The sequence below is a fragment of the Electrona antarctica genome, assembly GCF_951216825.1.
Source record: "Electrona antarctica genome assembly, chromosome: 3".
Lineage (NCBI taxonomy): Eukaryota > Metazoa > Chordata > Actinopteri > Myctophiformes > Myctophidae > Electrona > Electrona antarctica.
Genome location: NC_136808.1, coordinates 31,068,991 through 31,096,841, shown reverse-complemented (window position 1 = coordinate 31,096,841; position 27,851 = coordinate 31,068,991). Strand labels below are relative to the sequence as shown.

At 40.8% G+C, this 27,851-nt stretch overlaps 1 protein-coding gene across 2 annotated transcripts; it reads right to left on the bottom strand.

Annotated features, from left to right (window-relative positions):
• Positions 1 to 213: 213 nt before the first annotated feature.
• On the bottom strand, positions 214 to 27,652 carry csnk1g1 (casein kinase 1, gamma 1). 2 transcript variants are annotated; one of them, XM_079496874.1, is made up of 14 exons: positions 27,203 to 27,652; positions 20,359 to 20,761; positions 18,940 to 18,980; positions 17,795 to 17,864; positions 13,956 to 14,107; positions 12,828 to 13,062; positions 12,304 to 12,389; positions 10,575 to 10,659; positions 10,171 to 10,319; positions 9,269 to 9,373; positions 7,303 to 7,413; positions 4,664 to 4,770; positions 3,648 to 3,671; positions 214 to 2,542 (listed from the first exon to the last, which is right to left on the bottom strand). In XM_079496874.1, exons 2-14 carry the CDS (start codon positions 20,543 to 20,545, stop codon positions 2,488 to 2,490), a joined length of 1,407 nt encoding a protein of 468 aa, XP_079353000.1. In that variant the 5' UTR covers positions 20,546 to 20,761; positions 27,203 to 27,652; the 3' UTR covers positions 214 to 2,487. The 2 variants fall into 2 exon arrangements, with proteins under 2 accessions (XP_079353000.1, XP_079353001.1); XM_079496875.1 differs by lacking the exon at positions 3,648 to 3,671 and having other exon boundaries at positions 27,203 to 27,650.
• Positions 27,653 to 27,851: the final 199 nt, after the last annotated feature.

Here is a 27,851-nt window from a genome sequence, read left to right as displayed (position 1 = left end):
AAAATCCCACTGCTTCAGGGTAATTGGTCATTCTCACCACCTAGCACAAGCATCCAGAAGCACAATACTCATGCCCAATACAGTCAAGAGGCACTAAGGCATCTTAAAGAAATGAATACCGGTCATTCAAAAAGCCTATTTTCCTATTATTTCCCTAAAATGCCATCTCTGGAATCACCATACTGATAAAGACAAAAGCAAACAAAACAAAAATCCAATAGATTTTTATATTCAAGTACTTTCAATAAAACAATAACTTAGACCCCAGAGCAACTGACTTGAGTAACCAGGGTTGGAAAAACCAAAAGCTATACAGTGTTATTACACATAACAAGCAGGTTTATTTACTGGTTCACAGAGCCAGTTCGCAACATCTACAACATAGGTATCTCTAATATCCAAGGTGGCTGAGCAGGTGCACCAAAAAAAAGAATGCAACAGTCCACTGAGAGTTGATTCAGAGGTTGAGTGTATGCATGTATGGGGCGCATGGCACAAAAGGATAAAAATAAAAAGATAAAACCCCCAATTTTGTTAGAAAATCCAATCACCCAGCATGAAGGCCTATCATACAGGTATGAGGGGCAGCAACAATGAGATAAAGTAATGCGCACTCAAGTACAGGGTCAGGGAGGCAGGGTTCTTGTCAGGGAAATCAAATGTAGTGCAGTTACGGTTTTTAGCTTCGTCTTCCTCACTTTCCCTGTACAACCATGGCCATTTGGAATGAAAAACAAAACATTTGTAAAGTCACATTAGCAAGAAAACAAAAATAATTAAATTACCAAAAGGAAAAAACATTTGCTCAAAACATTCAAATAAAATTAAGACAACATGCATGGAATTACCTCTGGGAAGGCATCAAGAGGATAGGAAAGGTGACATTATCAAGGGAACTTATTTCAAGGCAGTCCTCCATAACGCATGTACAAATAAAGAATAAAATAATAAATCAATTTTAATTAAAAAAAAACTAGTGTACACACACTGTATTCGTCCAGCTTCTGTGACCTAGGATCAGGGTTCAGCTGATTTCTTTAAAACATTGTGGAATGCATCGCAGCACTGCATTAAGAGGGGTAGACACATACTGTATTAACATGATCCTAGATCCACCCAATGTTTCATTTGGCATCATTCTCTGGGGCCATGAACTTCAGCATTATAAGTACAGGTACATGGTGCCAAACATTGGGTGTCATTATGCAGACCCTCATCCTGCCACCATGCCCTACTGGCTGTGATGTTGTGGTTGGGGGTTAAGGCATTGGACAGTAGTGTAAGGAGACTGGCTCTCAAAAGCACATTGCACCATTGTCTCGTTATTCCAAAGTAATACGCCCCAGCCATGTATAAAGTCTGTTAGTTGCCGTCACATGATTAAGGTCGAAAATGTCTTTTAGAAGAGCTCCAAGTCCACCTAGTTTGGTCAGTTTTATTTTCTGGTGGTTTCCTTCCCATGGGCTTGACAGTCTGTAAATGTCCCAAAGTCATTTGCTTTTCTGTCCATACATTCAGTGTGTATGTTTAAGAATTAGTAAGAAAATCAAGGATGAAAATCAAGAGATAAATAGCATAAATAGTATTTTCTTTAGCCAACTTTCAAATGTCAAAGTTGTTGCTCAATGAAAATCCACCTGGACCAAAACTCGTGAGTCAAAGACGTTGTAATGTATTTTGACAGTTATGGTTACGGGGAGTGCTGGCAGCTTAGACAGCCTGGAGAAAACGCAGAACACATGGTCTCAGCCCATGTCCCAGTGCTATGTCTGACCCCTTTGGAGGAAAAAGTGCAGGGGTCTAGTGACATAATGATGCACCCCGACATGCTCCCTGGACGTATGTTCAGTGTTTAAATAGATACAGGCAGTTACACTCTAGGTTCCTCACATGTTCAGGTTTACATTCACTTCAACACCAGAAATAATGTGGGAGCGTTGTGCCAAAACAAGTTAGCAAAGTATACCAGAGGCAAACTGCACTCCATTGGGGCTTGACATAGGAACAGAGAGATTGCATTTCTGACTGTGAGCAAAGGAAAGAAGTGAGTAAAACATGGTGTAGCTGAAGTTCTTTCCAGAGGGAAACATCTTTTGTAATTCCAAGGATAAATGAAAATAAACAGAGAAGGCAAAGAAAAGTGCAAATGCTTGGTTAAGTATGACAAAAATGCAAATCTTCCTTTTTGTCAGCTAAAAGCCAAGATGTAGGATCCCGAACAGGCCTGTTTGCCTGCTAAATATTCCAAGCATCATGGAGGGGGAAAAAAAGAAAAGATTTAATGAGACTCCCATGAAACTCACAGGATTCTAATCAAAGGACACATAATACCACATAATTATGCATCTTGTGTACATCCCAATAACCAGTTCCATAGGTCCTCCTATCTTTCAGGCATCTCCCTTTTCTTCTGGATTGGACCTTATTGATTTCTGTAATCACAATTCAGCTGAGCAAGACACTTTTAATGTTTCAGGCTGTGAAGAATCATTTATGTCGTGGTGTGTTCTTCTTCCGTTTCCGCTTGAAGAAGCAGCAGCACCTGCAGAGAGTGAGAGAACAGGATGAGCTAGCTATACAGACAAAACCTAAACAATACTAGTACATTTTTTAAATGCTATATTAAACTGTTTTTCTCTGAGCTTTCCAAAAGTTTGACAGATACATCTGCTGTTAGCAAAGCCACCATTCAGCACCAAGAACAAGTTGGCTGCATCGCCATCCACCATTACCTGTGTTCCAATTTATCTGCCACTATTATGAGCCATCATCATTATTGTTCAAAAACGCAGTGTATCATTATGCACATCCTAGTCAAACTGTGTTCACACAATGCAAAATACAATGGTGAAGAAAACAACCTGCACAGTTTGTTGTTCCGTTCAAGTATTCCATTACCAATTTTCAGATAATAACCAGGAATTAAAATAGTCAGGCATTCAATGGCAACTATCCAGTGTGGGGGTGTTTTTTTATCATCAATTAGCAACTTGTGAAATGTCAGAGGAGCTCATCTAGTAGCTGTTGAAAGCAATTATGCTTGTATGGACAAAACCTGAGTGGTGCAGACAAAGAACACAGGACATGGTGAGCCTCAATAGCCACTATAAACAAACGTACATAAGACAGGCAAACAGCTATAGACCAAGACATAGGACAGTGATTGTCTATTTCTAATTAAATTATGTATAGAGAGACTAATGGTGAACCATGCAACAGAGCCAACACATACACAATTGTAAGTCATTGACTAAATCACATTTTCCATATTGCTAAGAAGAAGAAAAGAAATCACGTGAGCTGGCAATTCAAGTAAATGAGACTCAACAAGTCATGTTTGTTAACTACCAAAAACAGGACTTGGGTTGTTGGTGATACCTGCTTACTGTAGGTGGAGTTTTGTACTTTTTGTAGTTTGTATCAGGAATAAATATAATAATTATACGCCTATATAATGTGAAGTACTTCAAAAAGGTTGTTTATGCACTCTACCAGCTTCATGTTCAGACTTCTGAAATTTACTGATCTGAAGTCTGCGTTTTTTCAGTGGGCAGTGTCTATGGCACTATTAGTGAGCACTGGGGCCCAGCCTAGGCCTGTCCACTCCATGTCCCATGAGTTTGATGTGGACTAGCAGAGGGACTCACCAAAGGTTGAGCATTTTCACGCAGCTACAGAAGAGAGGAAAGAGTATAAAAGAGAAAAGATAGATTAATTCAGCTAGACCAAGACAGCTAGACCAAGACGATGGGACTGACCTCATGCCACACATGCATGCAAACGTAATGTAACGTTAACCTAACAAACAAACACACACACACACGTACGTACACGTGGCACAGACGGAGCAGATCTACTAGGAGGAAACACTGGAAACACAGATACTCTACTTCCTGTGTGTGATTATGATTCCATAAGGATCCATTCACAGTTCATGGAGGTCAAGGTAACCAATACCTCAAATAAATAATAGAGAATATATACATAGGGCTAATGTGCTTAATTAGCTTACATTGTTTAATGATTTATCTAGATGGAAAGCAGGTACACACACACACAGTAGGTCTAGATTCAGCCCAACAGCGTAAAAGTAACCATTTACACAAATCACTTAAAGGAAACCATTTTTTAATCTACGAATGTAGACACAATATACAAAAAACACATTTTCCATGGAAACCTTTCTCCCTCTCCCTCTATAGGTCATCCCTCCATAATATGCACAACATTAATGAAAAGGGTTTTGGCTACAACATTAGCATTTTCCGTTACAAGCACTTATTTCAACCGTGAACTTGTTTGACTAGGTATCAAAAAGACTGGCAGTACAGGCGCCAAATCATCATATCAAACGTTTGCATGAATGGAGCTAAATGGCGTTATCTGGGTGGCGATCGCCGGCCACCCCCGGTTCACCGTTTTCCACCACAAGTTGATGAACCACTGTTCAATGTAATATTGAGTAAATATACAGGAAGATCAAACATTTCATTTCATGAAACATTTTAAAAACTCATTAATTTAAAACCTCCAAAATACTTTCTAAAATCTGATGAGAGAGACACTGGTACAAGTGTGCGGTTCAGAAATCCCTCAGAGTTGAGGGAAAGGGCTGCCACAATACCACAGCAAAAAGCACAATGTAAGACAGTGTGAGACTTACTTTGCTTCATCAACCACTTCAACTTCTGCCTGAGCTGTGATTGGTGCGTTGGAATGGGCAGCCAATGGATCATCAGCATTCAGCTCCCCATTAGTCGAGCTGACCACCTTGGTGTGACAAACATTCGGTCACAGTCTTGTCCACTATTTATTTATTGAACATTAACAGGTTGTCCCAAGCCAATCAAGGACCATTCCTAATCAACACGGCATGTCATTTTGCTTCAGCAGCACTGAAATTGTGGTTGATAATAAACTTAGTTTAAATTGGTGGCATATAAATAAAATATATTAAGGTTTGCCGCTTTGTTCCAATTTAAGAATGTACCAATTTAATGCTGAAGTTCCATGGACATTCTACATGGTTTCAGATGGGTTCTCTATCACCACTACCATGTGCTTAACTAAAACGTGATACATGAATTGCATCAAACAATCCCTCGCTCAGTGAAAAGCTGGAATATTAACCGATTGGAGCTCTGCTAATATATAATATAGTTCAACACCTTGAACATCAGGACGAAACTGTGTAGTTTATGGCTGTAGTGGCAAAATTCAACTTCAGAAACTGAATGTCAAATACGAGCGCCCGCCCGTATGTCATTGCGCATTAAGTAGTGTAATTACGGTAAAGGCTGCTCAGCCTCGTCTGAGCCACCGCGGGGCCACTGAGTAGCCTTTACCATAATTACACTACTTAATGCGCAACGAAATTCGGGCGGGTGCTCGAATTTGACAGTCCGTTTCTCTCCAAAGTTGAATTTTGCCACTACTGTACAGTTTGAGCAGCCATAAACTACACAGGTACGTCCCGATGTTCTAGGCATCTTTGTAAAGTTAGTGTTAGTATAAAGCAGATAAAAGAGTAACGTGAGCAGACAAACATACTTCCACATTCACTGTAGTAGTAGGACATTAGGAATTACTTATTACACGGCAGCTATGTTGGCACCATCTACAGGAAAAACTTCGCTGGCAATGGCTGCACACAGGGGACCTCTCTGTGGATTTGTCTATACTGGCATACCTGCCAGAGATGAGCCCCACAGGGAGGACGTACTTTTGTACCTACTGGCACAGTTGCCAGAGAGGAACACCACCGGGAAGACGTAGCTCCTCCGTCCTCCTCCAGTTTAACATTCCCCGCTGACTGGGTCCACCTCTGCCCATATTCCACATCGACTTTCCTCCCCAGATTGTGTTCGTATTAGACAATCGGCAAGTCGGGTGTACCACGTGGATTCCAACCCCTAGACTGTAAGCCTTAAACTTTGCCAACAGGAAGTAAAAAGCTGACTTTCGTACCACTTGACGAATATGCTACGTTTTGCAATGGTCATGGAAAATCACTCATCATTCAATAAACTAATGTCAGTACTGCTGTAATGAATCTGACATAAGGAACCGACATACAGAATACTTTATAAGACTTGAATGAGAGGCTAGCAACTAGCAAGCAAACACAACTCATCACTAGACAACCTAGGAGGGGAGGAGAGTATGTAAAAAAAAAACGTGACTTGATGAGGGCCAGGCCAGTTGCGCATGTGTGCTTGTGCGTGTTCACTAACACACCTGTCACTGGCTTTGTTTTTCAGCCTGTTGTCTCAGTCATTGCTATAACTACAGTATATCACATTACAAATTGTTTATTATATTAAGAATAGCAACATTATTGGGGTTACAGTAGAAGGCTACAATAAATTTGGTTATGAGGTAAAAAAAAACCCAATGCAATTGGCTGTACACTGTAGAGCAAGCACGCAGGGAGGTGAGAGCAATCCGTCTTGTATGGCGTTCACCATTTAATGTAGCTTAGCATAGGGCCAGTTTAACCATACTTGTATGCAATTAACTGCGATGACTTCAGAGCATGCAATAAGCCAGCTAAGCAAGGTCACCCTGCCATGCAAAGTGTTTTTCCCCTCTTTTCTTTTTTTCTCCTAAAAATGTGTTTAAAAAAAGAAAAACAATATTAGGTTGAACCGGTCTATAGGCTCTTAGATCTTGCAATAGTCTAATTAAAAAGCAAATAAAAAAGGTAAAAAACAAGGAATGTCAAAGGGCCATGAAGAGTGGAACCTGTGCTTATGACACCTAAAACAGTCCAACCTGTACAGGTTAATGCATCACATATTCAGCACCTGGGAAGTGTGCACCATATGACATGCATGTGATGATGCACCTTGCCCAGAGAGAAACCGTATCCTTGCTGTTGGGAAAAGGGTGGGGAGTGAGGGAGCAATGGAGTCAGATCTGTCTCATGTGAACAACTGCACACACTCCAGAAGCTCTAAAGATCCTGTAAATATCCAAATTGAACACATAGAGCATGTTTGAGTGTTTTTCTATCAATATAACATGGTACAAATTTCTATGCTATTAAATTAATTGTTTTACATACAAGGAGACCCACATCGTTTGATATACTGTACCAACACAATTTAACATTGTAAATGGTCTTTTTTGTTAATTTGTGAACAGTTGCCTAATGCCTATACCAGTTTTTGGTTATTTACATGCTGTTGCACATTACCGGAAGTCCGGAAGGAGTATTTTGGATTCATTGCCAAGACAGGAGTGACTCCATAGAGAAGGGCTAGAGCGTAGGGAGCAGTGGATCAGATGAGTGGTGTATACCTGCACTGAGCCCCCATGCCTGTCCGCTGCCAGGTGGGAGGACAGATAGGAGGAGTTTGCCTGGCGACTGGGCTGCACCTCCCATGCTCCTCGTCGGTCGGAGGCTGCCGTCTGTTCAAGGGATGGAGGTTGGAAGGGAAGTGATAAGGGAGGTAGGGGTGCAATTGGACAGGGAGGGTGATGGAATTGGGAGGAGGGGGAGGTGAGATGGGTGTTTGGGGGGGGGCGAGCAAGCCAAGATGTCATGCAAAGCCGCACGTGAATAAATAAATGATAAAATAAAATGCGTCAAAGCAAGGCTCAAGCCAAGAAGATGGACAAATAACTACCACTGAGGCCAAATTCAATTGAACTTTCTTCAAATTCAATTCAGTGGAAATGTTTAAAAATCCCAAACCTTGGCCTCAATGTCCCAATAATACTGCCTGGTGTAGCTTTAATGGACTCCCCCCGCCCGCCCCCCTCATGTGAGGTTCACCACCATTACTTTCAATGATGTAAAGTCACATTCTCTTCTTTCTGAATAGTCTAAATCGTTACCAAGAAATTTCTTCACCAATGTGTTTCTAAAGGTGTCTAATAACATGTACTAAAAGTTTGAAATTCAACTCCCGTGGGAAAGTTGAGTTATTAGCACAATATGTGACCATACCCTTAACATCCTATATAAGGCAAAAAAGTCCAAATTTCATCATTCTTTATGTAGCATGTGACATATGCAACTAGGGTGATTTCATGATTCTGAATCCATTCCAAGCATTAGTTTTGCACAAAAAACACTCCTTGGGCTAAATTAGGCCATATCCACTTGACCAAATGTGCTGACCTCATCACGTTTGTGTGGCCGTTTTCCTCCCAAGGAGTGTTTTTTGTGCAAAACTAATGCTTGGAATGAATAACTCAACTTTCCCACGGGAGTTGAATTTCAAACTTTTAGTACATGTTATTATACACCTTTAGAAACACATTGGTGAAGAAATGTCTTGGTAACGATTTAGTTCCCAGATTTTCATAGATTTCTCTTACTATTATCAGGCTATCTGTGTAAATTAGCCAGTGCTGTATGTGATCGCATTCCTTTGAAGACTTTCTAATAAGCTGAGGCCCGTCTTTGTGTCTCTAGCTCTAGACAGGTATAGAAACCCTTGCTGAAAAAACTATTCAAAGGTGATCCTAGTTTTACAAACTTCACATGCCTAACGGTAATTCCCTCCTCCTCAAATACTGGAAACAGTAAAACTCGGAATTACTAAGATTGCGACTTACAGAACCCACTTTTCTACCATGCTGTTTAAAAAGTAACTTCAAGCTTCTGCCTTTTTTGAGGCAGTGCACTGCAGTACTTTAAGATCCTTTGCTATGCAGTAAAAAAAATATATAATCATAATGTTCAGTTTTTGTGTGGATTTGACAGTCGTGTCTTCTGCATTTAACCCATCCTCACCATTAGGAGCAGTGGGCAAAATACTACAGTCAATGGCAGGCTGGTGTTACCAACCATCACTGCTACACATTCTACAGAATCTACAGGTTGCGATTGATACTGCCGCTTTTGAGACACCACAGCTCAATCAGAAAAGTAACTGCATTAATCGAACATATCTCCAAAATGATAATATATTATAGAGTAAATAATTGGGACCCAAGTAAGCACATAGTGATAGTGATCCACTAAACAAGACAATCCATAGTCACTTGGCCATTTGTTATGCCTAAATCTAGTTGGCTAAAGCTTCTAGCCTTGCATACTACATAAGCTTTGCTCAGTGCTAACAGTGGAAACCCCATAACATTTTCATTAGCAGGTTCAGCCTGAAGGCCACTCAGAGTCTAAACACCCCTTTGTTGATGTCCTGGGAATTCATTCATTCATTGATTTAAAGATATGATGCAACAGTTCCTGGGACTTTGTTGAGGGGTTTTCACCACCACCACTTTTCTGAAACATGGCAAGCCTTTATCACACCTGATTTCTCATTGGCTGTTGCTGTGAGGGGCGGTCTCTGTGAGGATGGCTCTCTCTTGCGATGGCGGATGCTCCAGAGTCTATAACAGAGCCTACCGGCGTGGGCTGTGTGAGGAAAACAGTACCAGAACATTATTACTCCCGTCTTTAATGTCTTGTGGGCTCACTAAGGCGTGCACAATAACGTCATCCTAACTATTTATTAGCATCTAGTCCTTTGTACGTTTAGCTAAAAACGCTTGGCTTGCTTAGGACATATCGTTTGTACTTTGAGATATTTAACTTTACCCCATTAGTTTGAAAGCGAAAATGGCAATTTGCTAGAGCACAGCGAGATGTACTGTAGTCATACAATTGTTGACATATATCCATAAACTCATGACGGGCCACAATGTTTTAGACTACTTATATAAGTTGAGTTGACACAGGTCTACTGATGGTCACTCACATGTAAATATATACTTTTCAAGTTGTGACCATCTGTTCAGAACCATGTTCTTCTACACTAATCAAATCCCAATTACCTGTAAAATTAGGCAACTCTTAAAAGGCACAGTACATTCAAAAGGTATTTCTCTTGTTTTACCTCAGCAACAAGTTTTACCATAGCAACCACCTATTAGACCCTAGCAATCACTGTTTTACCCTATCATCCACCGGTTTTACCCTAAGACCATATTAGACTTAACACTAAGACTAAACACTATCAACACTCTTAAAACCAAGAATACTTAGCATCAACACAACACTATTAATGCTTAACACTGCCAATACTCAGCATTATCAATACTTAACACTACCAACATTCAAAACTTTAATGGCTTCCAAGACAGTGAGCCCACACCGTTTCATCAGGAAAAGTATTTTATAGTTAAAATAGAACAATCTTTTATCCATCTTACTATTTGCCTGCCAACCCAGTCGTAAGTGTAATCAAATGTATATCCTTTCCGCTCAAACAGTTCAGTGAACAGAGTCCTCAGGTATTCGTAGTCTGGCTTCTCAAAGAAATCCAATCGCCTCACATAGCGCAAGTAAGTGGCCATCTCCTCTGAAACGGTAAGAAAAGAATCCGGGTTACATTATATTCGCAACTCTGGACAAAACTTATTAAGTGTATTAAAGCACATGAAGGTGTATGCAACATTGCAAAAAAAAATTATTTGCAGGTAACAATTGTCTTGATATATCAGTTTTGATCCAAGGATCACAGATTACTGCTATAAAAACAAGTCAGATTGTGAAACAGCCATGTTATTACTAAGCTGTAAACCCTGCAGTGCTGTGCAAGCCTAAGCTATCGTACCTGGGAAGTTCTCACAAAGGACCTCAACAGGAGTGTTTCTTTTTGTGTCTCCAATTTTCTGGTATCGTTCTTTCAATGTGTCAGCCTGCAGAAGATAATCATAAGGTCATCTAAAGAGACTTTGCAATCCAATCGAGACAGAAGAACAGCACTTGTCATTTTGATCCAAGTCAGGGGTCCTCAACCTTTTCGGCTGGAGACCCCCAAAAATACTTTGGCCATGTCATAATCATAATCTGAGCAACATATTAGAACGAATAGGAATACCATAAAAACACTATGGTGAAATACTGCTGCTGTGTGATCTGCAACAGTGCACAGAGCGATTGGAGGGTACTCTTTTTACCCCTTTTACCCAATCTCAAACTGTATTGACAAACACACACACACACACTGTCACAATGACAAAAGTTTAAGTTGCCGATTAATTGTCATAAAAGATATTGCGATTAACTCAATTAAATTGTGTTTTTGGCATTGAACATTGGAACATGTGAATACAAATGTAATTTATGCTTGCCTTTTAGGCTTCGTGCTCAAAATTGGTACAGGGCAGATATGACAAATAACTTAAATATAGAAAGAAATTACTGACATATTTAATCATTTTATACTTTCAAACATAGCGGAAATAGCTGATCTACAAGCTTACAATGTGACACAAAGTTGTGTTATGACAGGCCTACACACAGCTTAATGTCAGGGAAATTAGACAGCTCCCCCACCCAGGTGATGACAATAATACTAAGCAAGAATTGTAATAAAATCACACCCGTGTGAACTGAGTGGTGCAACTCCGTGTGGTTGTCCCCGGAACTTCCAGACCCCCAAAAACGTGACCAGGGGGCCAGGCCGGTTCCGGCGAGCCGCCCGGCATCCGAAGCGGTTGAGAAATAACAGAGTTACCGTGTGGGGGTCCCCACGGGATCCCTCTACTGTACTGTACTGTCCTGTCACAGCCGAAATCATCATATATAGAGTTAGTGTGTGTGTGTGTGTGTGTGTGTGTGTGTGTGTGACTGTGTGTGTGTGTTAGCCTGCGCAACAGTGACAGTTGGTGGTGAAAACCAACCAAACGCTATTTTCATGCTCGGACGGACCCAGGGACGGACGGACCCAGGGACCCATTAAGTGATACTATTTGTAGTTTTACCCACTCTGCGGTTCACAAATACCCCTATCTGGTGATAACGTAACATAGTTGATTGATATTATACTTTAGATGAGGTACATCCATATTCCTTCCCAGTGATAAACATTTGCAAACATTTGTTTCTTGCAATAATATGCCAGCCAAGCACATATTTTTCTGGTACATGCTGCAGACCTTGTTGATGGGACTTGAAAGAGATCTTGAAGCTTTGGCTCCAAACATGAGTGTTTTACGTGGAAAAAGCATGATATTCCCATTCAAATCAGTGAGAGACCTGTCAGCGGCAGCGCTAATTTGTATTCAGTACTATTCACATGTTTCAATGTTCAACACCAAAAACACAATTAAATCGCTAGGCGCTCACTTGTCTGGCGGAGTGGGCGGAGCTGAGCCAACGTTCTATTCACCATCATAAACCACAGAAAGTACTTCAACACATCGCCTGTACTTGAACTCATTTTCAAAGGTTGCCTAGACCAGGTCAAACGATATTTACAAAGTCAATGTGTAAGATTGCTTAATATTTATAATTGCACTTCTACAGAACTGTAATCAATATCAAAATAGACTGCATACCTTTAGTCCTTGCCAGGGCAGACTACCACGGAGGAAATACATGAACATGTGACCTAAGGCCTCAAGGTCATCTCGTCTGCTTTGCTCTATAAAAAAGTAAATATAAAAATAAGAAATAAGCACTATAGAGATTCACTTTAAAATAGTAGTAACAAGCTTAACCACAGAAATCTACATTTCCACCACTGTTCTAGTGTTCTTTCAAGATTGCATAATTAAACAGGTAGCCTGGTCTATGTATAGTTGCATAGTTTAACAGTATAGTTGAACATATGTTAGCAGAGAATACATTAAATGTTCCAAAAACACCCAAAATATGGTCAAATCTGCTCAACAGTAAGCCAGCCTGTTAGTTATAGCTGAAACCTGGGAATGTCCATAATGCTTATGGTCTCCAACCATGGTAAAGATGCCAGTCTTTCCGTTATGTATCTGGCTCCATGGTCAACGTGAATAACCAAACAATTTATGCATGGAGAAGAATCCTGGTTTGTAGCTTTAATTAAAAATGCACATCATCTTACCTTTGCCCAAATGTGTATTGATGGACATATATCGGGCGGTTCCAGTCAGGCTTTTGTGTTCACGGTATGGAATGTGTTTTTTCGTTTCAGGGTCGATGTACTCTTTGGCCAGGCCAAAGTCAATGATGTGGATAATGTGTTCCTTTTTGTTCCCTTGCCGTCCAATGAGAAAGTTTTCAGGTTTTACATCTCTATAAATGAGGTTTTTAGAGTGCACATACTCCATCCTGGAGATCTGGAGTGGGACAATAAAGGAAGAAAGAAAAATGTATTATATGCACAGCCACATATCAAAAATGTGGCTTTTAGATGAGAAGTAATTTAACCCAGAAAAAGATAAACAACAGTTGCTATTCTTAAAAGATAAATACCATCACATATTTCATATATATCACTACATTATATTCTGGGATAGCTTGAACAGAATGATAGAATGACAGTACAGTACTATCTTTCTTGATACTGTTGGCTGCCCAAAGGTTGAGCCGCAACCAACTTTTGCATACCAGTAAATAAGCTTGTGGTGAACATTAGTTTGTTTCTCTGGTTGTAAAAACAAAACATCCAGTGACTGATTTACACAGCTTATGGTGAATGATGTGTACACACTACACAGTTATTATTAGTCATTTCCCGTCAGTCACTCATTATTCCCATACATGGATTTCCCGTCAGTCACTGTCACTCATTATCCCCATACATGGGAATGCCCCCATACAGTATCACGTGACATCATCAGGGATGGAGATCCCTGATGTCATAGTAAATGCGACCTGCTGTCACAATTAAGCCAGCGCCCCAGCGCTCGCCCAGCAGTCTGCCGTCAACGAGGCGGATGCGTGCCCACAACCTTTAGGGCGAGGTCGCTTCTCGCCCTTTAGGGCGAGGTCGCTTCTCGCCCTTTAGGGCGAGGTCCCTTCTCGCCCTTTAGGGCGAGGTCCCTTCTCGCCCTTTAGGGCGAGGTCCCTTCTCGCCCTTTAGGGCGAGGTCCCTTCTCGCCCCTTGGGCGTCTAACTGGTTTGTACCACATTACCCTCCCCACACACTGTCAACTACTGGCTCTGCATGGCCAATATGTGTTGATATAAGTGTGGCCCTGCTGGGTCTAACCCACTGCTGTGAACTCACCAACTGAATGGCTATCATTAGGACAGTCTTGAGTGAGAAGGTTCTGTCACAAAGGTCAAAGAGGTCCTCTAGGCTGGGGCCCAGCAGCTCCAGAACCATGGCGTTGTACTTCCCACAAGGCCCAAAGTAGAAAACCTGTGGCAGGCCTTCAGCTGAAACAAAAGAAAGAGCAATAAGGAATGCATGAGACACAATCATAGCTCCGCTGACAATACTGAAGTCCATGAGCAAAAAGTGTAATTGGTTCATTTCCATTGTGTTTTTTGTTTCCATGTGCATCACGGCCAACATTGTTATAAGCTTGGAATGGTAAACAGTCAATTGAGTCACAGCTAATATTCTAAGCCTTAATGGTGAGAAATTCTTTCAGCTGCACATGGCAATGTGTCTGATGAAAACCTGTGGGCAGCAAGAGACTGTTTATTATTCTTGCCTCCCATGACTGATGAAATTGACCTGGAGCCCAACTCAGTCACAGCCAGATCTGAAACTAGACAAGAGGAGTATCACATGGTTTGTTCTGGAGGGTAGAGATCAGATCCTGCTGCTAGTTACACATTAACCAGAAACTAAAAAGCACTGATTGTTGAAACTGCTCCATGAATTGTCTTGGTGTGCCTGGGAGAGAGAGCTTTGAAGTCAAGACCTAGACTATTACTTTGGATAGCAAAAGGTCTGTGCTGATTAGGCTAATGGTCCAAGGAGAATTAACCTACATACGTTATGGATAAGAAAAGAAGCATGAGTGGGCTGTGTATGTGTAGGGAAACCTCAGAGCTGTTTTTGAAAGAGTAAAGTATATGCCAAAAAGAAAATACACTCAAGTGTGGGCAATACATAATTTGGATCAGCGTGTCTGTCATTCAGTTTTGGAGGATGTCCAACTTCAAACTGACAACATGCTCTACAGCCTGTGTCCAATTCTTTTACTGGACAGCTGTCCTGATTACAAGGTCTTCAGTCCAGACAAAGCGGTATTCTCAACTTAAAAAGACAAACCAAAATATATTCATATCATGTGAGAATTTACAAATGTTCTTGGATTTGTTCCACAGATCTGTAGTTCCAAAGTGTAGGAAATCTTTGATGTTTACTGGAATAACACTTGAAACACAGTTTAAGTAGGCATGACTAAATGATTACGGCATAAAATAGTATTAGTTATCCCCAGTAAACATTGAAATCAAAAGGTCTATTTTCTTTCCCACCCATGATTTAAAACCATGGGCAAAAATCAATAAATCAGCTAATTTAATCAAGTAAGAAATGGTGTTACTCAAAGCAGCTCCTAATGGAGCCACAATGGTCTACTCTACATAAAAAGACAGAGACTTGGTACTCATCATTATTGTCATTGTTGGTCTTAATGAACAGGTTAACTTAATCCTAACATTTAGAATAGTGTGAGCAAATATTCCTGAGGCACATCACAGATGGGCTTTAACACATTTACAGTGAGAGAAGTGGCACTACAGCCATTTAGCTAGCATTTGGCCACGTTAACAGCATGCTGGGTTCCATCCTGTGTTTTAGGAGCCAATTATCCTATTCTGTGGGTTGCCAATTGTACCATAGGAATGATACCTTGAGGCATCTGGTGATTGAGGAAAAGGTGATATATGAGATATATATAATTTTTTAACGATATCAGTGTTTTCAGCTCAAAATTAGGCAACAAGAGGAATAGATTTTATTTTATCATTCTTCAGAAAATGTATTTATTCCACAAATTCATGGAATAAATTCAAAACAATCTTTCGCTAAAGTACTGGTTAATTGTTAGCCTATAATTTCTATAATTACTGAGTACAGTACAGTTTAAGGCAAGATACAACTATGGGCTAAGAGACAATAGCAGACCTAGTGTCTGCTGTGTCTCTGTTGGCTGTTGGGTTTAACCAATATTTTGGCCAGTGATGGGCACCCAAATCTTGCCCACCCAAGAGAAGACTGCAGAACCTTTCCTTCTCTAGAGGCAAATTCTGCTATGGTGTGCATCTTCTTTGGGTATTTGTTTTATTGCTTGAGATGCCAGAGTACAAGGTGTAGTCTTAAATTAAGACAGGCAGACTTTTTTTTCATGCCTCACTAATTTCCAAAATGCAAAAAGCCAAAGCTACAGATCACCTTTAGAAAAACATTGTCATGAAAGTCGTGTGTGTGTGTGTGTGTGGGTGGGTGGGTGGGTGGGTGGGGGGGGGGGGGGGGGGGGGGGGATTGGCTCATAAGTCATAATCATTAAATATATTGTATAAAGACACCTGGGTTGAGCACATTCATCCATGAATGCACTGATGCAAAACAGACATCCTTTATCTGACAACCACACTGGCTGACATAGGATGATGGCATATTAGCACACAGCTAAGATGAAATGGGGTCACGTTATCCCATCTGGAGTAGAGGACAGAGGCAGGTTAGTGCTAAGAGAGCCTCACTCTAAATATTTAATGAGTTTCCGCACAGTTGGCCTTTTCCAACCCTTGCAAAACCGTAGACATTATGTTCTTTGTCTGGCTATAACAGAGGCACCTTGAGTTCCACTAAGCTTGCCAAGGAACATGTCTCGCAAAACTTACATTTCCATTTCATGTATAAAAGTGCTACTGAGCAATCAGGGTGTATCAATATAACATTTTGACACTTGGGTGTTTTGAATAAAATAACATTAGTCAAAGGGCTCTTGACTTTGAAATTGATCATAGTTTCCAGAAGAGCACATTTTAAAACCTGGATCCAGAATAATGCATTAAAGCCCCATGCATTTAATCACCATTTTATGTTACTTGTAAACCGTTCCGTACCGTTACATACTATGTTCCGTACATGAGAGGCCCGGGCTGCTACATTTTGGCTTGTGCTCATAACATCATGAGTTGGGAGCACCAATACCAAGACAAAAAAGGTACATTTTGAGCCCTGCTTGTCAATGAAAACAATGCTGACCATGACCGTGTGTCTCTGGCAATAATTGGTGGATGACAAACAAGAGGAAGAACTGAAAAGAGAGTAGGGCAGAAAGTATCCAATATCATCTCAGGAATATATCCAGGATCAGATCAATTTTGAGTTTTAAAGACACCGAAACCATCATCATGCTTGTAGAGCGTGTAGAGAGAGACAGGAAACCAAGGACAGAGAGGAGTCACATTCAAACTAAAGTCCACGTGGCCCACAAGCAATGTGTGCAAAATTTGGCTGAGCTGTCAGGCACCCAAATTACTCTCGTTTTAGGATTACTTTTAAGGCACTTCATGACTTGGCCCCTGAGTTAAAACTTTACAAGCCTGTGTGCAGCATGAGCTCCCCAAGCAGGAACCTGCTGGTTGCTCCTAAGTCGAGGCTGAAGACAAGTGTCTCTGGAACGACCTGCCTGAGGTCATATAAGGACTTAAAAAGGAGCCCATCAGATTTGGGGATAAGACATAATGTGACAGGATAAGACATGACAAACCTGCATTATGCATAAGTTGAATCACAATTCTGATGGCTGTAATAACGTTAACGTTTCCTGCATCTCCCCATTAGATACCAATAGTGAAGTCTTTTCAGGGCAACAGGAAGGTAGCAGTCCGCTTCTGGCAATGGCGTTTCCACATGAATTTGCAAAATCACCTTTGAAAGAGATTTGTCTACCATCACAGACTCCCGGAGATTAAAATTGATTCTATCATACAGATTCTATTGAGGGAGGGTCGATGACTGTAAGTGCAAAGGCGTAATCACTTGTTGTGGAAATGAGACAATATTTTTGACTCATCTACAGTAACTGTAAAATCTGTCATGTAGTAACATAAAAACAACTGAATAATAGTTGGTAATCTTGCCAATGACCTTACCTGTACTTCCCAAGGTTTTGTAAAACCGGTACTCCAAATGTAACTGTGGTGCCCTCGATTTCACTGGTTCCTACATGACATGAGAACCAAAATGAAGAGTTATCAAATGCATCTACTGACCAGAAACACAGCCATTTCTACTGTATAAAGAACAAGTTGTGGCGGGTGATGTCTATGTCTGTGGGTGGGCCTCGTTTGTGTCGGACACGCACATACCCATATATGGACTGGACATAGTCAATGCAATGACCCCTACAATGTTGTGCTGGCACCACGTTATAAGCCCAAATATGGACATGCCCATATATGGAGATCTCTTTACCATGTGTCTGCGTAGCTCAGTCAGTAGAGCTCACTCCCCTTTGGACCACATCGATGAATATATACACTTTTTGAGGGGCGCTAGCCCCTCGTATGTCCAGCTTTAAGGTTATGTGTAAACACAACACAACACATAAACATTAAATGCCATTGAAAATGAATGGCCAGTTTTGAGTGTTTGTGTAAACACAAACATTGAAGACAAAAGTGAGGACGCAAATTGTGATTGACCGGAATGAGATGATCTATCTCGTGATGATCTATATCGTGTGATCTAAGAGCGCCCGTCACTTCACACGGGTGTGATGTTTTTATTGTAAGAAACGAATAAAATGGGATATTTACTCGCGAGTCGCAAGTTCGCAACCCATAAAAATGTGTCCGTGACCCGGGAAAAAGTGGTGTGTAGACAATCGCAAGCCTCCTCTGTCTGCTGAACAAACGCCCAGACGAACCAGTAGGCATCGTTAGTGCAGCCACAAAGAACACAATCCCCTGCCGGCTTCACATGTGCAAACACTGCCAAATGTGTTCATTGGAGTGTCCGGACGAACGCACCATGGATTTATCAAATGCCAGTCTCCACGGTGGTGTGAGAGTACTTTAGCCCTTTGCCAGGACACGCAATCTTGACACTACCCTTGGATGCACACAGTTGCATGGTAACAAAAATCTAAATTGTTAACAGTGACAAATGTCATGTCAAATAGTATTTCATGATTAAAGCATCAGTGTAATATGTATTTATACTGTATGTTTAGTCTATTTTGAAAAAAACGTATTTTGAATAACAGTCTCCAAGTGCAAAAAAAGGTTTCACTTACCAGTTTAATAGCCACATACTCATTGGTGTAGAGATTTTTACCTGTTAAAAGTAAGGGAAGAAAGGAAGCAAAATTACACATACGTAAGGCAAAATGTATAATGAAACAATTATATTGTAAAAAAATAACTCTTTTAGCAACTTCGCGGTAAAAACTAAAAGATTGTAATTTTGACCAATCGCTTGATATTATTTGAAGAAAGTATTATCTCATTGGTATGATTAAAGTAAACAAACTTCATAAGTGACAAACAGTAGTACCCATTATTGTCAAGTTATGGTTTTATATTATTGAGACATACGGATACACCTACATTATTGTCCATTAACAGGACTATGGGGATGGGGTGGGGTGACAAGACATTGTGGAAGTGTGTATGGGACAAAAGGAGTAAATATAGCGGTACTTCCATCCTGTGAGCTTAGGCCAGATTCACAATAGGCTCCGTCTATTAAGGAAAAACTGCCAATAGCCATTTGCATTTCCACACTCAATAAACATAACATTAAATATATATTCTACTTCTCCATGGATGGCTATGATGTTAATAGTCCAAATAGGTTATATGTGAACTGTTTTGATTGACAAATATAAGACAATGTTCTGGAGGAAAAAGAATATTGTGCTTAGTCTTCTAATCTCTCCATAGCGTGATTTGGCTTGACTTTTGCAGTTTGGAAATATGGGGCATTTAAGGTGAATTAACAAGGAAAGACAGCAAAATACCAACATAGTAGAAACATTGAGAATAGATTATGGATAAAATGGTGCATTTATATAGCGCCTTTATCCAAGGCGCTTTACATAGATTGTGCATTACATTCACCCATTCACACACACATTCATACACCGATTGCGGCGGAAGCCATGCAAGGTACCAACCAGCACATCGGGAGCAATTTGGGGTTCAGTGTCTTGCCCAAGGACACTTCGACATGTAGACAGGAGGAGCCGGGATTCGAACCGCCGACCCATGGATCATTGGACGACCTGCTCTACCTCTTGAGCCACAGTCGCCCAATAATAAATGTGAACAAGCCTTCATAGATTCTAAGATGTACCGAAATGAAATGACAGCACGGCACTTGGCGACGTCATACCAATTATCGCCATGCTAGTACAGAGTACCCATTTCCTAGTACATACAGAGCGCCTAGTTGCCTACTGTCAGCTCACAAGGCACATACGGAGTGTACTAGCAAATGTACAGTGAAAGCAATGTTCAACTGTGGTTAGGAAAAAAAAAGGTCACACCACAACTATTATCTGCATTTGCACAAATGCTTCCAATTATATTTCAAGGTCACACAGATCAAATTTTGGGTGCAAGTTCAAATCATGCCATAATAACCCATTTATACATTTTTAGCTCCGTCTCTGTGATTGGTAAAACACAGCAATGCATAACTATCTGCGTACCAAGTTTCAGCTCGCCAAAATTGCCACAGCCAATCTTCTTGCCCACACGAAAGTTTGGTCCCACCATGAGGACCCCGGAGGACGCAGAGGAGCCCGACGGCCGTGACGAGTGCCCACTGCGACTTCCTTGTGAAACCTTGGTACTTCTGGCTGGCCGATCAGCATATTTGTCTCGTTGTTGATCCATTGTACAAGTTAGCGGGCGCCAGAGGAGATCCAGAAAAATGCCCCCTGTGCTGGGCCTACTACAGGCCTAGTCACTGGCAGTGCAGCGATGGCACAGTGACTTTCATGGGTCAGGGTGGCTTTCCCTTTCTCTCTCCACCCAGGGAATTCTATGAGTTGTACAGGATATCTTCTGGCCTCAACATTTGGCAGGCACAAGAGGGCATAGGCAGAATACCTGCAATGATAAAGATGCACAAAAAATGTCAAGGATACACACCGTTAAAAGCACAGGCACATTCACTGGGAAGTATAAAAAATGTACACAAGGGCCTGGGCCGTGGCTCAGCGGTCCAGGCACCTTGGCTGGCAATCCAGTCTGGCAGTGTGCCGCGGGTTCGACTCCTGATCCCGATGGCCTTTACTGCATGCACATTTACTTCAAAACAGGCACATAATACATTCAAAATAAGATTAATCACAACCTTTATAAATTAAGGAGTTGACCATTTTCAGCCACAGAGGCAAGGTTTGCTACAGAGGCAATATTAGATTTTGAACCACCTACAACCATAATAATGTAATGTTGATAGCCGAGTATTATATAAACTGTTACATAAACATACATCAGTCTGAACTTGAGACACTAGTTTGATTTCACCAAATAATTTATACATGAGAATTTCCGATAGCTTGAACATCCTACATTAAATATAAGTATGCAAATGTTAAGGATGTAATCACATAAAATCAAGTGCTTTGGATGTCATTATGCAAGTAGTTAAATATAAAGATCAAGCAATGTTTGTCAACATGGTTTAGGCAAGTTAAACTAATTGCACTCTGCAGAACCTGCTAAGTTCAAAGCATTTTTTATTAAAAGCTTTCACTTTGCTAAAATAAACTGTGCTGATGCAACTGTCAACTGTTCAGCCCCAAAAAGTGTAGAGTAATAAACTGACAGGCTGACACCAAACAAAATGCCAACACCAACACAAACTATGTTTGTTCTATTAATTGTTCAACTTTGACCACCTCTCCTTCAATGGTACCAATTGACCTTAACTGTGGTGGAGTATCAAATTACGTTGCTTGTTGGGGGATGTTGGCAAATTGTTTGGTGGGAGTGAAATCAAGTTTCCAAAGTGTGTTTGAGGAGTTTAGTTTTGACGAACTACAAGCCAACGTATCACATACTCTTTACAATTCTATTGTACCGCGTTGTGAGCTTGTAGATCGACTATTCGACTATCTCGAGCGTTGGCCCCAGAATAGGGACACTAGGGTTCAAGTGGATAAGGGTTCAAACTACTTGCAAATAATATTTATTTAAAAAAAAGTATGTGAGGGTATGGGCTGCTTCTGTTATAACATATTTATGTGTGGGCCTCCTGATGACTCATGCTCAATTTCACAGCATCTGAAATACACATTTAGTTTGCTCTCAAGGGCAATTGCAAGTACATCAAAACCAGGACCAGCATTCATGAGGCTTACAAAACACAGATTTTATAGCTCAAACCAGTGGGACTGGCAACAATTCCTGTTGTGCAAATAATTATCATATCTAGGCTAATCAAATCAATTGTGAAATGTTCAAGATTAATTATGGCTCTGTTGAATACAAAGAAAACATTTGTTACTTTTCAAATGCTTTGAATTAGGTTTTGGTTTGCCCCACCAAGCCAACCATTAATTCTTCATGTGTGCACTGTGCAAAAATCTCACCAAAGGAATGTTCAATACATAGCAGTCCAACTACATTTTTTTTGTCAATAATACGGCAATTTCATTACACTAACTGATGAATCACAGCTGTTGAAAGGGTGCACTGAGATGGAGTAAACAATATTTGATGAGAATAGAAATATAAGTCAAACATGATACAGTAGCACAGCTAGCTATGCTATATGAGTTGAGCCAGGCATTTGGAGGAGGGAGGAGGTGGTAGAGGAGGAAGGAGGGAGACAGCAAGAGGAGGACAAAGGAGAAATGGGGGCGCGTCAATGAACAGAACTGTCCGGCTCAAAATGATAAGTTTAAGTTTAAGTCATGACTCATTTACACAGCACAATGCCTGAGTAGGTAGCAATGTATTCTGCATCACATGCTTTTTGAACTTTTTGAAAAATGCCACCAATGGCTAGGCTTGCAGCGGTTTCCGGTGTTATACCTGTTAAAATTGTGGTGGAGTAATCAAATTAAGTTTCAATTCCAAATAGGAAATGCAATTTCTACTGAGGCCGTTTCCCCACATCTTCCAGGAGAAGTTGAACTTGCATAAATGAAGCAGAGATTAACCTTCAGAGGAAAGATCAGCCTGGAAGGGGGCCTTGCGATATGTAGGGACCTCCACTGTGCCAGCGGCAGCAAGCAGCTGCTTACCCCAGCATCTGTTCTTATCGGTTGTATTTATTGAAAATTTCCCCTGCTTCTAGGGTTGCCAAGTCCACTTATTTACCGTGACTTTGGGCTTGTTTTTTCCAGAGATGTGGGGGAAAAAAGCTACTTATTAAGCCCTGTCTCAAGTATGTGTGGAATTTATATATAATGACCAAAACATAAATTATAGACAAACATAGTATTTATAATGATAAATGCATCGAAACTTTATTAGGATGATATCGATATGGCCATATTATTGGGCTTCTTTGGCTTGATTTTTGAGGGGAGATTTGGTTTAATTCTCTCGCAAGAGTTTGCTTGTTTTTGGAGGTGGGTTGGCTTATTTCTCTCACGAGAGTTGGCAACACTGCCTATTTCATTATTTTTGGTTGGTAGTTCAGACATACCACAATGCAAGGATGCAAAACATAATGACAAAAAGGATGAAAGCATTTGGATTGAACGTTAATTATTCAATTTCAAGGATTTAAGATTACATAAATTATATACAGTATGTATGTACACTGTCTACAATGAATAATAATCTGCTCTCGTTGTCTGGAAAAATCATATAAAGTAAATACATATTGTGTAGTCTCACGTTGCCAGACTGTTGCCTTTCACAATTTTTAAATGCTTCCATCACACAGTCTGGAGCAACGGAAGCTCTATCATGACGTGGAGCTTCCACCCCACTTCCGTTTCGTCTTTACAGTCGCGCAAATTTAACCTAATATAAATAGAAACCATCTAAGTATATATAGCTTGCTGCTTAGCAGAAATGGAAATACAAAAATAAAATGTAAAGATATTTCAAAATATATGTAGTATTTCGTGAACGGAAATGGCAGCATCCTTACTCAGATTTCGGGAGGTCTATTGCATTTGGGCCGGGGATTGTAGAATAGTTGTCTGGCAGTGGCTACGCAAGACTACAGATTGTGTACTACCCCTTCCTGTGCTTTTTTGCATAAATGGAATTTGCCCAAGTCGGGGCATGTAAACAATGCATATTTGAGCTCATCTGGCAGCATTACACTTCAAACCCAATTCCTGAATAAATATCTTTAACCTACCTGCCAGTCTGCCACTCCCTCAAAGCACTATGTTCAGGTGAAAGGCAACTCTAATAGTCATGATTCATGCAATTTCAATGTCACATTAAACTCTGTCCTCCATAGGTCCAGGGCAGCTAGATTATACATTACATTTCCAACGTAAGGCCGTATAATTACATTGTCTTTCATTGAAAAACATTAAGGGGTGTAGTGTTGGCAAGGTGCAGTGGTGCACTGGGAGAAATTAAAAGCATACATGATGGCTCCTAATTGAAGAGAGAGCTGGGCTAATAGTTAATCGCAGATAAGAAATTAGTCGCTAGTCATTAACATTTAATAACTAATCGAAAATTATGCAGTTCTATCATTGGGTGGTTTTCTGTGAATGTAATGCTGTCTGCGGAATGAGGAACGCACATACAAAGATGCCATTGCCTGGCCCTTTATCGTCAATGGTCAAATAAATATTTGATTAAGGAATATAATATGCCTTTTGTATTATAACTGTATATCAGCTAAATGTAGATTTGTTAGACATCAAGGGAAATTATATTTAGATTTTTTACTAAACCGCTGCTTATCAACTAACCGGTTAATCGATCGTTAACCTTATCAAAACGTATCAATTAACTATTAGTGCATTAATCGATAATTCACATCCTTAGTAGGGTTTTATTGCAGGCCAGCTAGAGCATGCCTACACTGATTTATTACATTTGCTTTACAACTACAGAGATTAAAATAGGGTGCATTCTGCATCCCAAAACGCAGTTTATAGTTAAGGGATGCAATAAAACAACGACCTCTGCATCCACGGGATGCACTACTGTACTATTGTACTACTGTACTGTTTTTATTCTGGTTTATTTTGCTAGCTTTAGTTATAAAAGTTATAAAAAGAGTTAAATGCTGCAATTTGTAAAAAATTGCAAAATATGACTCCTAACGTCGTTGAAGTGGGACTCATCAAATGTCCCTGGGACTCATCTAAAAGACCATCCCTGCATCCCGGGACTCATTACATTGAAAACCTATTTACATCACTGCAACTACCATATGAAAATGCACAAGACAATGGTATAGAATAGATGTTAAGGACGGGCATTAGCCTACTAGTCCTTAGCCGCAATTTGCAACACTAGATTTCTTAATGGGATATAATCTAGAGTTGCAAATTTGCAATACCCTCCATTGATCCAAATTGAATTTCCGATCTGCATTAAACGTTAAACCACAAACATTGCAGCTGTAGGGCAAGCTTTCAATCTGCAAAGCGTTTGATTCATAAAAACCCACAGTAGACATGTTATGAGCTACTTTCTGCTAAGAAAAAGTGTTGGGAGTTTGGAAGCACTAATTTGTATTAATGGGTCATGCTACTGCCTTCTGCATTATGTGCAAATTCGAAACAGGTGGTATTCATAGCCCTTTTCGGGACCCTCGGTTACCTTTTCTAAAGTTTGGACGTCGGTACCCTAGGGTCCCTGATCGCTTATTCCACTCTCCATAGGACGCAGATTTACCCACTCTCTGTTCACGGAGAGCCGCGCCGCAGCTTGAGTGTTGGTGAGATGTTTCAAAGATGCATAACACACTATAACACAGTTATAGGAGACAACGGAAACGTGTGCGAAACGTCTTTTTTTTTTTTTGCTTTGCTGAACTTCTCTCTCCTCTCTCTTCCTTGACTTCGCATTGTACCGCCTCCCGAGCAGCGACTGGTTAGCTGCACGTCCCTACGTTACTGCCTCGCACCGACCACCCTGCCCTGGTGCGGTACAAGGGGAAGTCAATAATCCCAAATTGACTTCAAATTTGGGATTATTGAGCAAAATTTCAAAAAAAGTGAAAAAAATACTTAACGGCATCGGTGGTTAATGCCGGTTCGCACACGTTTCCGTTGTCTCCTATAGCTGTGTTATGCATCTTTGAAACATCTCACAAACACTCAAGTGGCGGCGCGGCTCTCTGTGAACAGAGAGTGGGTAAATCTGCGTCCTATGGAGAGTGGAATAAGCCCTAGTAGGGTACCGACGTCCAAACTTCAGAAAAGGTAACCGAGGGTCCCAAAAGGGGCTAGGCCATTCAGTGACCTTGAAGCCCTTCCAAACTCAAGTGGTAGGTTCTGAGTTGCTGTGTGAGTGTGTGTATACCATTATGGACAGGCCATATAGGGATAATGATTATGTCAGTGGGTTTCAAATGCCAAAGGAACAGTCAAAAACTCCCCTGTATTCATACCCATCCAAAATAGCCTCTATTAACACGTGTTATTTGACTTCTGGAATTGTTTTTTAATTTGTGACATAAAAAGCACTAAATAAAGTAGTACATTTTAAAACTGGTGGTTGTCACAAAATACCAAGGCACATCTTTCTGGACATGTGTCATCAGTAGTGCTTCAGCACGTTTGGCAACCACTGGAGTAGGTTAACTAAATATAGCTAGGTAATGTTGTTAAGACAGTGAATACCAGGCCTAAATGGACAAAACCAGCCATTAGAGACACAACAGACACACAAGAGAACGAACTACTAGATAGCATGAAAACACAAACACAACCCGGGGTGAAGTTATTGCTCTGCTTAGGCTCGTTTACACAGCAGGTTGTCATAAAAACAGCTTTCATTGTACGCTTTAGTTTAACTCATAACTACCACTAGCTTTTAATTTCAATGTTTGTATATAAACAAAAGATACCAAGGATGGGTCACTGACGTCACAAAAATAGGAAGTGATCTTGTCTGTAGTCCTTCAGTCTCGCGACCCTTTTGCCGCTCGATAAAAAAAATAAAATACATATTTTTTTTTAAAAAAAGACTTGTTTTGTAAATGGTCGCGCGACGAAGCCCCGTTTAACGCCACAACGGCACGGTTAAAGGCATAGAGTTATGTTAAAGGGCCTCATGAGCACTTCCTCTATACAACATTCTACACAACTACATACTAATTTCTACACACAACATGACGCTGATTTATACTTGGTCGCACGCCGGTGTCGCGCGGCAGGAAAAACGCCGATCTACAAGCTCACAAAGCGTCGCGGACATGACACGCCGCGAGCTTGTAGATCGGCTAGTTTCTGGTCGAGCCGCGCGACACCGGCGAGCGACCGGGTATACTATAAACAGGGGGATCAGATCTGACATATCGTTATTCCAGGGGAAGAACAAGGAAATTAGCCGCTAGCGGTGGCTAGCACTGAAGGCGCTCTCCAACAAACACAGCAGCCTCACCTTCACTCTGATTGTGATAAGTCAACGCCGTGTAGTCCGTTCTGAGTTGTCTCTCACTCTGTATTGTTTTCTATTTTCACACTGAGCGCGAAGTATCTCCTCTTCCCTTCCATTATTTTCTTGTTCATCATCTACCTTCGCTCGTGAAAGATCCACACAAAATACACCGGATGTACAAACACGGCACGCCCGCTATAAGATAAACATTTCCGGGTAACATATAGACCTAAACGGTCTTTATTTTTTATATATATATATATAATTGTAATGACTGGTAGGGTTCGTTTCCCCAGAAGACACGACAACCGTCTTAATAATTTGGCTTTAATGAACAGTAACAGTGTAGAAGCAACAATAAGGCACAGTGAACTCCCTGCAATCTCTCTCTCGAACTTATTGCTAGCGATCTGTTAGCATGCTAATGATGCTAACAACAACAACACGCTATACTTCCCGCTTCCGGCCAACCCCGGAACTGAATTCGCCCCAGGCACAGCTTGACCTTAAAGGCACACACACAGTCGCATAACACAAAGCATTCCCAATTCCCATAGGTACGCTACAAAAATCGCGCACGCACACTTTTACTGTAACAAACTTAAACTTAAAGTGCCAACGTGCCAATGTTTTGATGATATGGCTGAAAAAG